At 42.4% G+C, this 17,996-nt stretch overlaps 1 protein-coding gene across 2 annotated transcripts in view; it reads right to left on the bottom strand.

Annotated features, from left to right (window-relative positions):
• Dpy19l1 (dpy-19 like C-mannosyltransferase 1) overlaps positions 1-17,996 on the bottom strand; it is a 96,969-nt gene that overhangs the window by 44,473 nt on the left and 34,500 nt on the right. For both annotated transcript variants that reach the window (XM_028872564.2, XM_028872565.2), the window contains exon 7: positions 11,804-11,861. In XM_028872564.2, the coding sequence (XP_028728397.1) occupies positions 11,804-11,861 (58 nt within the window). The remainder of the gene's footprint in view (positions 1-11,803; positions 11,862-17,996) is intronic.

The following is a 17,996-nucleotide window of genomic DNA, read 5'->3' as shown; positions in this document are numbered from 1 at the left end:
ATCCTGAGGCAGCATCTGTACCACAAAGTGTTCAAAGACTGAAGGAACATATCAAAAGAAGTGAAATGCCCCCCAGCCCTTTCCAGAGAAGCTTCTCTATGTGATGAACAGCAATGAACGTAGATGCATGGCGGCCATAAAGTTGCAATTGACTGCTCGGCCCTAAAAAGGACATTGATCTCACCTCTGCTAAGGCTCAGAGAACATCTTGGAAGACAGTGTGGAAAAAACTGAAGAGCCACAAGACAAGGATAAAGACTGAAAAGTTTTCTCTGTGCATGGCATAGCCACGGCAACTATGGCTGCCTGCCCTGCCCGAACAAAACTAAGCCTGTCACCAGCCAATCATGAATCCGGGAGGGGCTCAGGGGGGCCTTCTCTCTGCTGCACTGGTGGCTATTGAGAGTCCTGGGAAAAGGTCAGTCATAGTCTTTAGCTGTGTAACCCTGGTGAGCCCACCAGGTTCAAATGGAAAGTTCCAGATGCATGGTAAGCCAGAAGTTACTGGCTAAATTCAAAGTGGCTCACAGAACAAAACACAAAGACATTGGATGAAGAAAGCAAAATGCTATAGCTATGAGATGGTCCCGGAGAACACGCTCACAGGGACTGCAGCATTCCTGTGGCTCCCACAGACCCAAAGAAAGAACTCAGACCGTATGGGCAATGACTTAATAGACACTCGAGAGACAAAAGCGACGTGGAAGTGCCCCACATCAGAACCAACCGGGAGAGCGCACAAGCTATTCCTGCACTCACTCAGGACTGAAACGAAGAGGACTGAATCCTGAACACTGACCCAGGTGGGAAGATAACTGGATCCTGTACTATGCTGATGGAAGCCAGAGCTGGTGCTTTCCGAAGACAATATGGGTAAATGCCTAGACACGTGTCGAGAGGAAGAAGTCACACACAGGAAAGTATGAATCTAGCAACAGGGTCTTTCTATCCAGCTGGCGAACAAGCTAGAGCAATGCAAGAGTCTATAGTGTTTTGGGTGCCTGTGGGGTCTCCATGGTCAACCAGTGGGAAGGGGACCTGTGCCTAACGCTGAGATTTGCCTTTACGAACACTCGTCTGTCTTCTGGGAGCCGCACTGTTCACACATGTGGGCACCCCTGTGTAGCTGGCTTTCTTTTGGGCCACCAACCAGTTCCCAAATCATGACATGGAGACTTATTATTAGTTACTGAATGCTCGGCCTTAACTTAGGCTTATTCCACTAGCTCTTGTAACTTAAATTAACCTGTGTCTCTTCATCTACGTTTTGCATCAGGGCTTTTTACCTCTCATTCTGTGTGTCCTGCTCTGTGTCTGGCTGGCCCTGGGTATCTTTCTCTTTCTCCCTCATTCTCTCTTCTCTCTCATTCTTCCAAACCTAGATCCCTCCTCCTCTTTCTCTCTGCCTGCCAGCCCCACCTATCCCTCTACTACCTGGCTATTGGCCATTCAGCTTTTTATTTGACTAATTGGATGCCTTGGGCAGGCAAAGCAACACACCTTTACATCATTAAACAAATTCAGCATAAAAATTGTAATACACCTTTACAAAGTTGAAGTAATATTCCAGAATATAAACAAATGTAACATATCTTTACATAGTTAAAGTAATATTCCTCAACACCTTTTAAAGTTCCTTTAAAAATAATAATTATAACATTAATATTATAGAGTACTAATAAACTTACAGAGTACTAGGTTTTCCTAAGGCTTCTTTATACATCCCTTAGTTTCAGTTAACCCATCCCATAACCCACCTTTCCCCATTCCCCCGCCCCAAATATCCTCCCATTCCTTCATGTTACATGTGTTCTACCATTTTGTATTTTTTCCTTGACATACAAGAACATAGATTTCCATATAGTTTTCTCATACACCTTTCTCCACCGCCTTGGTTCCCCATCCTCATCGCTCTACTACCTGCTTCAACTTTTGTGCCCCTAGTATTTCTCCTTCTCACTTAGAGGACAGACAGAGATCAAGCTTGACCTGACCGTGAACCCCTCTCCTGGATGACTAGCCATGCAGGCTGCTGGAGAAGAAAGCACACCAAGGGCTTTACCCAGTGCTGAACCTGTACGCTGCAATACCAGCACCTCCATGCCAGCAAGGATCAAGTGTGCCCACTGCTGCAACAGTGGCATGACTACCATGGGATTAACCAACCATTAGGTGCTGTAAACAAAACCAGACGTGATGGCTACACAATTCACGGGCCTAAGATAGAAACTAAATGCTCATCCTATCAAATTGCCTTATAAATATGTATGTGCACATCCACAGATCTGTGCTATGCTCAAGTCTGGCAGAAGAAGCTTCGTATTGTGTGTATGTGTGTGTGGGGGGGGTAATGGTTAGTTCAGACTCATAAATGTTCACACTGCTCAGAGTAAGAGACTATGAGCACTCAGTTGCTTATGGGGCATCTAAATCAACTCATCCTGACCCCCGAGGCCCAGGGATCATCATGCAGAGGAGCATAGCATGCAAGAGCTAGAGGACTGGAGAGAGCTAAGCAACAGTTTTCTGGGCGGGACTTAGCTACTGCACACATGGAGCCACAGCAGCTACGCTACCTGCACACTCCAGTTACAGACCCAGCAGGGGTGTGGGGGGGGCTCCCGAGGCCCCGCGCCTGGCTGAGGAGCCACTGCCAGCTGACGGCTGCTGCGGGAAGGAGAGTCGTCGCTCTTCTGGAGGGCGCTAGGTTGCCAATGTCCCAGTGGGTTGTCCCGCCCCCATGCACTTGTGGGAAGCTCTGAGTGGATTCAGTGGACTAAAACAGAACAATAATAATTCAAAAGAGAGCATGAAATAGGAAGGAAGATGTGCTGGAAGGTTCTAGAGGGAGCTGGAGGTCAGGTAGACATGACTAAGATATACCATATACATGTAAGAAATTTTTAAAGAGCACTATTTCAAAACGAAAGTAGGAACCCATTTCTATAAAGTCTCTAAAGTACCAAACCATCAATACTGACAGAGACAGGGGTTCCCCTAGGAGGAAGTTAGGAGGATAGATTTGACAGAGTCAGGGGAATGCCTGCTGAGGGCTAAAACCATCTGTATATTGCTAGAGAAGCTATTCGCAACCTGTGGGTCATTACCACTTGGGGTAACATGTCAGATATTTACATATCTGATTCATAACAGTAGCAAAATTACAGTTATGAGGTAACAGCAAAAATAATTTTATGGTTGCAGTCACCACAACATGGGGAACTGTATTAAAGGGCTGCAGTATTGGGAAGGTTAAGAACCACTGGTCTAGAGAGTGGCTACATAATTGGGTACATGTGTAAAATCTGTTCTGCTTTACAGTTACCGCATGGGATATTAATATATGTAAATCATATAACATCTAAAGTCAAGGTTATCATTGAATCTGTAATGATTAGAACATCAAGAATTATGATGACAGGTTATAGAACACTACATATAAAATGAACCCACATATATAGTAATAGTAAAAAAAGAAAAGATGTCTTTATAGAGCACCAATTATTAATCACAGATAAGAGAATTAGGAAACTGCCACTGTCAATGGTCAACGCGTAAATGACTCAGGTGGTGATAATAGATGTGAGCATTTGGTAAGATACTTGAAGAAAACGAGACATTCTATATCTCAAAGCATCAAGACCCACACAGCTTACTGTTGCAAAAAGGAACAAGAGCATTTTTTCCAACAGATAAACTGGCTTCCACCACCTGAATCATGGGACTGCTTGAAGAAATCCAATAATGTAGCAAACTGGTCTCACAAGCCTCTCAGTGTATTGCAATAAAAATGATGTATCTGCTATAGTCTTCAAAAACTGTCTAATCGGGACCCAATAGCGAGGAAACAGACAAATCCAAATCATGGAGCCTTCACAAAACAGTAGGTGTGAATTCTTGAAAGAATGCCCATTCATTTGAACAGACAGAAGAACTGTACTAGAAGAAGCACTCTACATCAAATGGCAACTAAAAGCCATGTGTGGTCCTTACACTCTGCATCCAAACCAAAAGCATAAAGGAACTGACTGGGATAACTGTGGGAAGTTGACTGTGGATTATAATATATTATCACTGAATTTCTTAAGTATGAGTCATGATAATGTAGCTTTTAGGCAACATAAGTCAGTCATGATAATGTAGCAGCTTTTAAGCAACATATATCAAGGTATTTATGGCAAGACGCCATCAGGCCTACATCTCATATTCAAATGGAGCAGGAAAATGCCTGTCAGGGTAAGGTGTGTACATAACAGTAAGAGAAAGCATGAAAACTGGTAAATGAAGAGCTAGTGAGCTGGCTCATCAGGTAAAGGATGCCTCAATCCTGAGCTCATGGCCTGACATCAATGCCCAAGACCCACATGGAGAAGGGAAAAGCCAACTCCTGCAAGTTGTCTGGACTTTCATATGTAGTATATGCGTTATGAACATGAACACACACACTAATGAAAACTTTAAAAGAAATGTAAAAAAAAAATGGTAATAAAAGTGAAGGTAAACCTGATCTTACTTATATAAGAAATCAAAATATTCTCAGAGAAATGAAGAAAGAACCGGTGCCTCCTAGGGCTGGGGTAGGAAGGAGACAGGTGTGTGGGAAAGGGAAAATACAAATCAAAGGCACAAAGCCATACTTAGAAGAGGTTGGTGGTCTGCTGTACTGCTGTAACCACGGCAAATAATACACTATGTATCTCAAAATGGCTCCAAGACTACTTTAATACCTTTAATCACAAGAGTTGGTAATTATTTTGACTAAATGTACAATGTATACATAGACCATATAATTACTGTTTCCAGTTAAAAAATATACATTGAAAGTAAATAAATCTCCCTGTTTAGTAAATCATGAGCTACTAAATCTTTAGTGATTCCATTTAATACATACTGGGTTATTATAACTTCCCACTATGAAAGAATATTATGAAGATTATCAAAATTGTTTCCAGTGTCCTAAGAATTGTTTTCCAAATTTTATGTAAGCAAAATAATTATGCCAACAAGTAATTAGTATCATGAGGATTTATAATTTAAACACAGTCCAGTTAACAACATCTAAGAGACTCTATCTCCCACTCCAGGGATACTTGCTCACCCATGTCCTTTGCTGCCCTAGTCAAATTAGCCAGGAAATGGAAACAACCTAAATGTCCTTCAGCTGATGAATGAATAATAAAAGTACGGTACATATGCACAATGGAATTCTATTCGGTTTCAAAGAAAATGAAATCATGAAATTTGCAGGCAAATGGATAGAACTAGAAATACTGCACTGAGTGAGGTCACCCAGACCAGAGAGATGAGTGTTCTCTCATATTTGTGGGTCCTAGCTCCAAATTTTAGAAACTCAAGGATGCAAAGAAGCAAGGAACAAGCTCTAGAGACAGAGATCGCAGGAGGTAGGTGCTACAAAGGAAGTGATGGGAACACTGGAGGAAGGGAGTAGTAATATTGGACAGAGAGAAGGAGAGAGGACACTAAAGGTATCTGGAAAAGCCATCGGGAAACATTTTATAAGCTAACTTAATATATGTGTATATACATGTGTATAGGTGTGTTTAATGGAATTACAATACATGGGGTACTACCTCCAATACCTAAAAAAAAAAAAAAAAAACCCAGTCCCAGGCACAGGAAATGTCCCTTCAAGTTGTTGGTCGGAGGAATATAAGAGCCTCCAAAATCAATATGGACTATTATTTCCATGGCCTTCGGTCACCTTCCAGATCTTGAACATTAAGACCCTATTGCTGAAGACACCATACACTTTGGGCCTAAGATCTGGAGGACTGTGATGCAAGAAGACTCCAAGCTTCCTCACTGAGCATTGGCTCTCATGGTGTCAGAAGGTCTATGTAAGCTGCCAAGGAAGAGAAGCCATGGGAAGTCCTACCCAGTGACAGTCTGTGAACCACAAGCAAAGACATCCACAATGGTGCATTAGTGGCACTTTCACCTTGGGTATAAACAGCAGCTACCTAATTAAACTTGACCTGCTCAACAAGTGGGAACTCATGCCTGGCAATATAAACCCAGCTAACTACCCATACTTAGAAAGGTCACAGACCTGAGGAGAGAACCTACGACTGCCATTTTCCTAAAATTTCTAACTATTCTAAAGCCTTATCCTTATACCAACAGGCAAGTGGAGCTTTCACCCCTCACAGAGCTTCTTTATACAACAGATGGGAACTATCACAGAGACCCACAGAACTAAATGATTGCAGGTACCCAACCCCAAAGGACACGTCACAATGCAATCCCTACACCTAAGACTCAAGGAAAATCATCAAACGGTGGACAAAAATTCCTCTAGACACAAGAGGAGAAATGTGCCCACAAAATCTCAACAGTGTGGCTGCCCGAGATGAGACAAGCATGGTGGCAAGTTAACTGACACGTCACTGTGGACAGGGAAACTGCACGTGGGCCACCAGAGACGAAGTGCATCTGGACAGGGAAACTGCACATGGGCCACCCGAGACGAAAGTGCAGTGCACCTGGCCAGTAGCTGCTGCGATAGAACAGTCAGTTTCCGCCAGGGATGAGCACCCAAATAGGTTGTATAATTACAATGGTCATCCCTGGACACATAGACATGTAAACAATGCTAAATGGACTCCACACACACACACACACACACACACACACACACACACACACACAATGTACTTAAAGATCATTCATGAACTTGGGAGGGGACACAGGAGGATGTGGATGGGTGAGAGGAGAGGGAATAATGTAGATTACTCAAGTTCTCAAAGATAAATAAATAAATAAATTTCAGAAACTGACATGAATAAGAAATATGCTATGGGTAGTTTAACGGGTGAATCAGATATGGCCTACAAGACAATATTTTCATCTGCCTTCACTTGCTTTTCTAAAGTGAAATTTTGAAATTTTCTAAAGGCTTTTTTAATTTATATGTATTTATATCTATCCATACATGACAGTATGTTTTATCTAAAACATCAATCATGCACAGTAATTTTTATTTCATGGAAAAGGCTAAAAAAATCTTATTTCACACACACACACACACACACACACACACACACACACACAAAATTTCTAACAGATAAAACCTAAAGCAGAGCTGTAGGATGGCTCAGCAGTTTAAAGCAGTTGCTTCTCTTACATGGGACAATTCGGTTCCCAGCACCCATGGTGGACTTCTCACAACTGCCTCTATGTAACTCCACCTCCAGGGGATCCAATGCTCTCTTTTGGCCTCTGCAGGCATCCATACATTCTTACACACAGACACAGGTATGCACACAGACACAGACACACAGACACAGGTACACACACATAGACACAGCTACTCACAGACACAGGTACACACACACAGACACAGATACTCACACAGACACAGGTACACACACACAGACACAGATACTCACACAGACACAGGTACACAGACACAGATACTCACACAGACACAGGTGTGCACACAGACACAGACACAGAGATACAAAAAAGATACACACAGAGAGATACACAGACACAGATACACACACAGACAGGCACACAGACACAGGCACACAGGATGAAGAACATACAGTACTCAGTTGTTTCTGTTTGGCTCTCTGTGGTGCTGGGAATTGAACCCACAGCCTTGCAGGTGCTAGCCCAACACCCTCTCATTAGCTGTTCCTCCAGCCCTGAACAGGGACTCTTTTATACTCTCCCCATATTTTTTCCTCCCCAACTCCTTTCATGTATAAAGGTTTCTGACAAAATAAGTTTAAAAACTTCTTTTTTCCCTTTAGCGGGCTTGTGATGAACACTGATGAGCTCCCTTTACTCTTCACCCTCATATGTTCTTCTTTCTGTCTGTCATTTTCCTTCCTAACTGCTGAGATTTGGTTTCCTACTGCCGGATCTTTCTGTGGTATTAATCCAGATTCAACCACCTTGCCAGCTGAATGCCAACATGGGCAGTTGTAACTTTCCTTTTCCCACTTTATCTGTTCAACATGGGTGCCGTTCTCCCTGTAAGCCTGACCTACTCTGCCCCTCTGCTGACTTAGGCTGCGGCATCTTTTGTTTTGCTTTTGCTTTTTCTTTCTTCCTTTCTTCCTTTCTTCCTTTCTTTCTTTCTTTCTTTTTTGTTTTGCCCTTTCTTTCTCTTCCCTTCCTTCCTTCCTTCCTTCCTTCCTTCCTTCCTTTCTTTCTTTCTTTCTTTTTGTTGTTTGTTCTTCAAAACAGTGTTTCTCTGTGTAGTTTTGGTGCCTGTCCTGGATCTCGCTCTGTAGACCAGCCTGGCCTCAAACTCACAGAGATCCGCCTGGTTCTGCTTCCGAGTGCTGGGACTAAAGGTGTGCACCACCACCACCCAGCTCATCTCTTGTTTCAAAGAACATTTTTATTATTACTTCTTTGAGAATTTCACACAATGTATTTTTAACATCTTCACCTACTTCCCCAGTCCCTCCCATAATCACACTTTCCCTCCTCCCCACACACCCTATCAAGTCCAGTTTGTGCCACACAGGCTGTTTGGGAGTGGGGCCTGTTCCAAAGAATGTGGTCTGCCCACGGGGCATCACATCAAAAACCTGCCTCTCCCTCTCCCAGAAGCTATGGAACATTGGTAGCTCCTCCGCTAGGGCTTGGATTTCTTGCCTATTTCTCTCTTCTGTGCTGGGATTTGTGTGGCTGAAGCTTACACAGGCTTGCACATGCTGTCACAATCAGTGTGAGTTCACATGTTCACCTGCCCTGGAGCGGCTGCAAACATGGTTTCCTTGATGTTATCCAGCAGCTCTGGCTCTTACAGTTCTTCTCCCCGCTCTTCCGTGATTTCTGAGCTGTGGGGATGAGGTAGGCACTGTGTGTCCCCTCTAAGGCTGAGCAGTCCCCAGGCATTCTTTTCAGTAGTGTGCTGCAGATCAGCCTACGGCACACATGTCTGGTCTTATGACAAGGAAACATTTAAAAAAACAGCATGTGGCAGGTCTAGTCCCCTCCTCCCTTCAGAATCCACCAGGCTGAGCCGAATCCCCAGGGGAGTCCTTGCCCTGGAGGAGATGGGAATGGAGGGTGGGCTGGGGGAAGGGGGGGCAGGAGGAAGGAGGACAGGGGAATCCGTGGCTGATATGTAAAATTAAATTAAATTATAAAATAATTTTTTTTTTAAAAAAAGCAGCACGTGGTTGGCTTTCGTTGTAGCTTCCCACGATGACAAAATCAACATGAAGAAACTCATCTACTTGTCTTATCCTGGAATGCAGACCCTCGGTGCTGCCACTCCTGATGCTGAAAACTCCATGCTCGTTTTCACCTTTCAGATCACAGGATTTTCCATTTATTGTTTAACAACTGTCCTAATCCATTCGTGCTACACATTATTTTAGGTAAGCTAGGAACAAACTCAGGACCTTGAGAATGCTAGGCAAGCACTCTATCCTTGAGCACCGTCCCCTCACCTATGCATCTTACAGTTCTTCTGTTAAGGCGAAATTTTTCTTTGTCATGTCATCTGCGGGTGGGGAAAAATTATAATATACCAAATACTATCTTGGATCCACTCCTAAGACAACTAACTTGAAAGTAGAACCTAAAAGTAACTAACAAGCCACGACTATGTTTCAGTATGTGAATAACTCCCTCTATTACTCTTAGAAGAGTAAATATCTCTTCTAAGACAGTAAAGTACTAGGACAGCAAGGTGGCCCTGCAGGTAAAGGCTCCTGCTGCCAACCCTGACAGCCAACATTTGATCCCCAGAGCACACACAGGGTGAGAGGAACAGATGCCAGAGAGCTCTCCAATGACCTTCATATGAATGCCATGCCATATGCACCCTGCCACACTCACTGAATAAACAAGTACAATTGATTTTTAAAAGAAAGGTACTGATTAATAAGCCCATAGCAATTTCACCAAGCAAGGTTCTACAAAAATGACTAGATACATGAATAGGTATAAGCAGAGTAGATGATTTCTGAAATATAAAAATTAGATACTTTAGAAACATACAATTTACTTATTTATTTGACACGATCTCACTGTATAGCCCTGGCTGGCCTAAAATTCTCTATATAGACCAGGCTGGCCTCAAACGCCAGAGATCCACTTTCTTGCCCCTTGACTGCTGAGATGAATGGTGGATACCCAGCTAGAAACAGTTTAGAAAAAACAGGAACTAAAGCTGTCATAACCTGAAGGCATATGACACACAAAATTATAGTAAGCTTTTAGTTACCTGCATTCTTACCAATATTTACCAAAACTGTACTGTATGCTCTAAATTTTAATGTCATATAAAAATGTTATATTTTTGTCCTAAGATAGCTAAAGAAAATATAACAATTAATTGGTCATTCCCATAAAACAAAAGTAATTTTAATTGTTTCATGTACCTTTTCCTAAGAAAATGATATCTAACTAAGCATGTTTTAAATAAACTAAACAGCTGAAAAATGTCAAGAGTAAAAATCCATCAACCTTAAAAAAAAAAAATCAACTAATCTGAATTCTACTTTTAAAATTGAAAATTGTAAGAAACAATGTTCCTGCTACTTGAGCATCAAGATTGTAAGAAAAACGTAAGGAGAGGAACTAATAGCTCAGGGACCGTGAGGGGCACAAGGGCCCTCTGTGCTCAACAACAGTGCCTTTCTCGACGCATCTGGAGCTACATATTCAATAACTCCGTGCCCCAGCATCCTACTCTTAACACACAATGCTCCTTTCTTGCATTATTAAGCAGTTATTTCCCATTTTGGACATCATTCTCATACAATCAGCTTCAAAACATCCTACAATCCAGGCTATTACAATGTGCAGTATCTAGTCAGGAAAGAGGCAAATCCTTCTCTTTCCTTGGCACAAACTCACATTATACCAAATGCATTGCTGCTCTGCACTCACGTGTCACATGCTCTAACCAAAGGCCACTCACTCCACTTCGCGTTTCTGTAATTCTAAATAGTGAGTGCGTACCAGGTGAGACTCCGTTAGCAACTGGCTAACAGCCCATTTCGGACTGCAGTTTGTGTACCATTCCTTGCTCTTAAAACCAGTATATGTCCAAAGCCTGCAGACACTTGCAGCATGAACATAAAAGATGCAGACATTTCACACATCCTTTTCCTCCCCCATACAAACATTTCCATGAGAAGTCTGGATGGACATATTACTAGAAAATTCATTTACAAGTATGATTAACTTAGAGGAAGGAATTTATTGAAAATATGAATTTATTAGAATTTGATCTGAAAACTATTAGTACTGAATAAAACTACTAATCTGAGCTAACAAGCATACGGCACTTTATGTTTTAAAGCCTGTACTAGGCACTTTGCTCATAGGAGGAGCTCATCGGATTTATGTAACAACTGCATGAGATGCCTACCACCATGATCCCATTTACACGGCAAGGGAATGCAGACAGGTTAACTGACTTGCTCAGGTGGCACAGATGCTATATGGAAGAGCTGGGCTTTGAACCCAGGCAGCATGGATCCATTGACCATATACCTGACAATGTTGCTACCTTTGGACTGCCTTGAAGACTTGCAAATGTATAGGTTTAGCAAAGAGTCTGAATAGGTTACTTAAAAGCACGTAAGTTCTTGAACATAAGAGACACCAACTTTAAAACCAGGCTCACTATTTGCTCAAATCAGTGAGACTCCTGTCACTTAAGAGACCACCAACATTTAAATTTTGGGTCAAAATAAAAAGATCAAATGCTTAAGGAACACTATTACAGATTCAACATAAAGACATTAATTTGAAGAAGCTTGCATTTCAGGAGTGATTCTGAAAGTACCTTCTGAAGACCTACCTCTCCGTGATTGAAGAAGAAGCATAACACTGTGACCAGGCCTCCCAATCGGCTGCCACTGCAGAAGAGGATAAGAAAATGCAACTCGATGTCAGAAATGTAGGTCAATCCTGAAACACCTCACAATACGGTTCCACGATAACCTTCCACCACCAGACCGCTTTGGCCACTAAAGACCTCTTCTTTGCTTATTCATAAAACAGCTGACTGCTTCCAAACTCTAGCTAGTCAAAATGCAAAACACATTCTTTTAAACACATTTGTCAGCTGGGTGAGGTGACACACATCTATGATTCCAGCACCTGAGGGGCAGGCAGGAGGAGCGGAGTCCAATGGCAGCTTTGGCTGCTTAGTTTAAGGCCAGAGTATGAGGTCCTGTCTCCAAAAAACAAAAACAACCACCTCATTTGCCACCCGCAAAATGTGCACACTCAGGAAAAAGAAAAGGAAAGGAAAGAAAAGAAAAGAAAAGAAAAGAAAAGAAAAGAAAAGAAAAGAAAAGAAAAGAAAAGAAAAGAAAAAAGAAAAAGAAATCACTTAAGAAAGTTACCAGGCAGTGGCGCACGCCTTTCATCCCAGCACTGGGGAGGGAGAGGCAGGCAGATCTCTGTGAGTTCAAGGACAGCCTGGTCTACAGAGCGAGATCCAGGACAGGCTCCAAAACTATACAAGAAACTGTCTTGAAAAAAAAAAAAAAGAAAGAAAAAAGAAAAGAAAGAAAGGAAGGGAGGGAGGGAGGGAGGGAAGGAGGGAGGGAGGGAGGAAGTTAAACGACAGCACTGTACCCTTCTCTCCTTCCAAACCAACCATTCTCTGGAAGTGAACAATTTCTAGTGTGAGGGTATCATCCTCATTTGTCTGACATTTGTTCTTTTTCTAATTTATTACGAAGATTATTCATAATCAATACTTGTTACCAAAGGCATCTTTTTAAATCAATGTGAAATATTACAGTCCCAAAGTACTGCAATTTCTCCATCTATTTTTGAATGGACGTGCAACTGTTTCTCAGTCTCATGCTATGTACCATGCCCATATTTTGGGACTGCACATACCTGTGCTTCTCTTCCCCTAGACAGACTGAGGTGTGAAGCATGCCGGTAAACACTACATCCGTTCCTCCCCAGTCCACCTGCAGACAGGTGAGCCGCTCCCACACTGTTATTTTGATGTTTACTTCTCTCCCTGTCTGTATGGGAGACCACTGTACTGGTTCAGTGTGAAATACACACTTCTCTCCCATGAACTGCCTGAAGTACCTTGCAGATCCATCCACTATGACTGCATGATGAACTGCCTGGGACTGTCCTTGCAGATCCCTCCAATCTGACTGCATGCTTCTCCACTCAAACACTGTGTAAAGGTCCTTGCAGATCCATCCTCTATGACTGCAGGATGAACTGCCTGTGACTGTCCTTGTAGATCCCTCCACTATGCATGCTTCTCCACTCAAACACTGTGGGGGATCAAATGTTTGGCTGTAACATGTCACAAATTACTTAGACATAATTTAGAGAGTATTCAGCTAGAACTTTAAGAATGTGATGTATCTAAGTATGCCAATGATTCTATTTCTTCTCTACTGCATGCCTGGTCTGGGAAAGTTTTTTTCCTATTTCAAAATTTTATAGATAGACACCTACAATTTCTTCTAGTACCATGGATTTCCATTTAGATCTTTCATCTGGAGAGCTCTAATCTATTTTCTTTGAAATCTCCACTCATGCTAAAATACCAAGCAAGTGCATCTCCCTGCCTCAGAGAAATGCAATCTAGCCTTTCTCATACAGTAATTTCCTGCAATGCTAGAGTCTTTTCTAGTCTAATTAACTGATTTAATTCTGTAATCCTTTTCTGTCACACGGCACCATTTTTATCCTATAAGATTCTGGTTATTTTAATACATCTAAGGAAAGCTCCCCAACCCCAGTCACACAGAGAGACTGTCTTAGGTGATTCCCAGCAACTTACTCTGCACAGAATACAGTCTAACAGGCCCCTTTTCACACAAATGTTGTTTTCCATCAAAATGGCACTGAATTTATATACAACTTGTGATATATATATATATATACATATAACCGGCCATAGTATACATACATATATATAAACAGTCCATCATAAGTTGTACATAAATTCAGTGCCAGTAATTCAGTAAATTCAATGTCATCACAATTCAGCATATAAATTCAGTAATTCGAGTGTATGTAAATATACATATATATAAATACATATATATTGCACACACATACATGTGATTCTGCCTGCTCAATCACTAAATATGCCACTCCCCATTTATTCAATTCTAATTATATTACTTCAAAAAAATTGTAAGCCAATAATACAGCAGTCAGGTACTAAACTTAATCCTTCTATAAGTACAGAGCATGTGGTGAACTCTGACCAGGGTGGTTGTTTTCACACTTTCAGAATGTGGCAGGTCACATAAGCCAAGGAAAACATGCCAGAGATATGAAGTAGATAGCCAAAATGCTCAATTTAATAAAAAATACAGCATTCTGACCCAACAAAGAATGTGGTACTTCTTACACCCCTATAGCACTGAGCTCTGGAGACAACTCATTCTCTGAATTGTCAAAAACATAAGACAAAGAAAACATTTTAAAAGCTTAATATAAAATTCCTTTTTTAAGACTTCCCTTGAGCAAAACAGAACCCAAACTAAACTTTTTTTTTTTTTGGTTTTTCGAGACAGGGTTTCTCTGCGTAGCTTTGCGCCTTTCCTGGAACTCACTTGGTAGCCCAGACTAGCCTCGAACTCACAGAGATCCGCCTGGCTCTGCCTCCCGAGTGCTGGGATTAAAGGCGTGCGCCACCACCGCCCGGCTCAAACTAAACTTTTCTAACTTTAGTTTTTCTCAATGAAAGAGTAGAGGTAGATGGAACATGTAAGAGGTGCAAAGCCTGAACAAATTTCAGGCTTGAGCTGCCTTAGCTGTCCATCCTCACTCAGCTGCCACCAGCCTGTGAGGCTCCATGACTGGACAATCTCCAAAGAACACCCCCAGCATCAAACCACACAGCACAGGTTCCAGTCTGGCACCGCCTGTCTTCTGTGCCTAACTATGCAGGGAGACAGGTTTCCTGACCCACTTTCACAATTTACGAAGCTGTGAGGCGGAGTACAGCCGGCTGGTCTGTAAGGAATAGTCTGAGTTGGGAACACTATTTAATGATGAGACTTGCAAATAGTCCAAATTAGTATCCCTAACACTAAACTACCATTCTGAGTCTGGAGACTGCCACGAAGATTTTACTTTGATAAAAAGAAAAGGTGTGGTAATCAGAATATTTAAAATTGTTTAAATTTTTCTCCATTATAGTTGATATTCCAGCATTCCTGAGTAATAAAAAAACTCTTCTGTAATATCACCAACTGTCAGAAAGCATGAAGGCCACTGCTGTGCAAATTTATAAAACATGCTAAGCTCCTGAACATCAGTCATGAACACTCATAGATTTCACTCATCTTTTTGTGTATGTGGTCTACGTGTATGTATGTGTCTCTGTCTATGTACACAGTGTGTGTCCACATGTGTACATATGTGTGTGGCAACCAGAGGTCAACACTGGGTATTTTCTTCTGTGACTCTCCAACTTTTTTTTTTTTTTTTTTTTTTTTGAGACAGAGGGTCTCTCCGTGAACCTGAAGCTTGTCAAACCTGCTGGTCAGTAAGCTCCAGGCACCCTCCATCACCCCTGCCTCCCCAGCACTGGGGATCACAGATGTGTGCTTCTGCAGTACTGGCCTTTACATGACCACCAGTGATCTGAACTCAGATCAGCATTCTGTGCAAGCTTTACCAGCTGACATCTACCTAGCCTCTTTATTTACCCTTTGTGCCTCAATGATTTTAGACAGAAAAGTAAGGAGGGCCATTAAAGCTTAAAATTTAAAAAACCCATTAAAAATACTTCATAGTTTTGAAATTTAATAATTCTATAATCTTTTTTGTTAATCAGACTATAGCAACACATAGGGAAGATGATGAAACACAAAACAGATCATTTGAAGAGAAGAAAAGCACTTTCAGAGTTTTTAAAGCTATAGTAAATAACATTTGGAATGACGTGTAAATACTTAACCAAATGAGAAAGAGAAAAACATGGAAACTGAATGGAGTTTTCAGTTCCTAGTTTGGGAACTAAGGCTCTGAGGCCTTGCTGGCCTGGCTCAGAGGTGAGACCCTTCTCCCTGCAGTTATGGGACGCAATGGTGCAATCAAGGAAAAGAAGGAAGCCGGGCAGCGAGAGGGCTCAGTGGGCAGAGGCTCTGGCCACTCAAGGCTGGTAATCCGAGTTCAAGCCCTTGAGCTTGCACAAAGGTGGAAGTAGAGAAATAACGCCATGGTTTTCCTCCATCCATGCACCAAGGCGCATGCCCCCGCCCCCCCTTCCCACACACACGTCATGCACACACATGGACACAATAATAATGATTTAAAAGAAGAAAGTAAAAGCTAGGGAATGGAATGACAACCAAGTAGGAAAAAGAAAAAGGCTTGGCCCTGTGCAGGTCTCCAGCTTACATAACAACTAGTTAAAGCCTTTAATTTAGCTATCCGCCAGCATTTAAGCAAACCTCCCTCTCACCATGGTAGGAACCATATACTTAGTACCAGACCAAGCCTTGCCCATGGCAGAGACTCACAGATGGCACCTGAGGATAAACACATAAAAGGCACACAAACAAAAGGCTGCTGGTGGTCACTGGTTTTGGAAACTTGCTGTGGGACATGTCACTAATGTCCTTAGTCACTTGCCCAGACCTAGAAGGCAATTCATTGTCAACAACATGTGGTCAGTGGAGTCTCAGGACCCATTCAGGCCGTTCCACTGTGCCCTCCAACCAGGGAACTCCCACTTGCTCTGCCTCAGCAGCCTCTTCCCAGGGACTTCCTCTTGTCTCTGTGTGTTTGCTTCTCTGAAGACTCTCCCCAGCTCCGCAGCACACTCTTTCCTCATAGCACACCCACGCACGAGCCCAGGATGCCACCCTCTCCTCCTCAAGGCCTCCTTCTCCCATGCCTGTTTCCTTTCTCTAAACTTAATGAAGTGCCTCAGGTCACCACCGTCCACACAGCACATCATACATGAACTGCAACAGGCCACCACTGTCCTCAACAACACGTCACTGCCATTCTATTTCTCTCTTAACTTCAGATCCAAACATGACAGCATGTTCAAATGTGCTACCAGACTTGGCCTCTGCTTGACCGCCAGACCCCGTCCCTCTTCTTCCCCACCTGAGATCTGTGGTCCAGCTACCATGTCTCTATCAGACTCTCAAGTGAAATGAGCACACGGATGCAGTATACGGGACAGTGTGTTGAGGGGCAGGGCTGATGGAGCAGCTGGGAATCAGTGAACCGCGGCTTTGGGGTCTGAGGTGACGGAGATGCAGAGAAGAGTGGTAAACCGAGTTCAAGCCTCTGCCCACTGAGCCCTCTCGCTGCCCGGCTTCCTTCTCTTTCTTGATTGCACCACTGCGTCCCATAACTGTAGGGAGAAGGGTCTCACCTCGGAGCCAAGCCAGCAAGGTCTCAGAGCCTTGGGATGCCGAGGAAAGTGTCAGGGATTCAGGAAAGTGACAGGGTCCACCAGACTACAGAGCCAAGGGCAGACAGAGGAAGGCCACAGGCACCTCAAAGTCAGGCACAGTCTTTCTTTCATTTGCTCAGACAGTGCAGACATACAAGGGAAAGGATTTGGGAAAAAAAGATGCTAGTATTTTCTAACAACAACATTCATCATTTTATGCATACCAAAGGGAAATACTTTAAATATTCATATACAACTGTTAAGCCAAATGGGGTGGATTAAAGATGACAGTAGGCCAAGTTACTAGAACATTCAGAAAAGTCTGCAACTGGCCGGGTTTCAGATGGTACAATACGCAACCTATTTAAGACACATTTTACCAAATCCTGCCTGGATAAGCAATAAATGCCTGTTTTAAGGTAAGAATTAGAAATTGTCACATAAAACTGGGTAAATATATTCTCATGAGAAATTTAACTTTTCCTTAAAATAGACAGGAACCAGTGGAAAAATAAGAAATAGATAATAAAAGAAATATTTTATTCTACCAAGAGCTTCAAAAGAATAGATTTTTTGATCAGTACCTGGGATTGGATTGTGGGGAGATTGTAATGAATATTCATTTCAGAGG

The sequence above is a fragment of the Peromyscus leucopus genome, chromosome 7 (assembly GCF_004664715.2).
Source record: "Peromyscus leucopus breed LL Stock chromosome 7, UCI_PerLeu_2.1, whole genome shotgun sequence".
Taxonomy (NCBI): domain Eukaryota; kingdom Metazoa; phylum Chordata; class Mammalia; order Rodentia; family Cricetidae; genus Peromyscus; species Peromyscus leucopus.
Note: the sequence above shows the minus strand (reverse complement) of the source record. Positions and strands in the feature narration are given on the sequence as shown.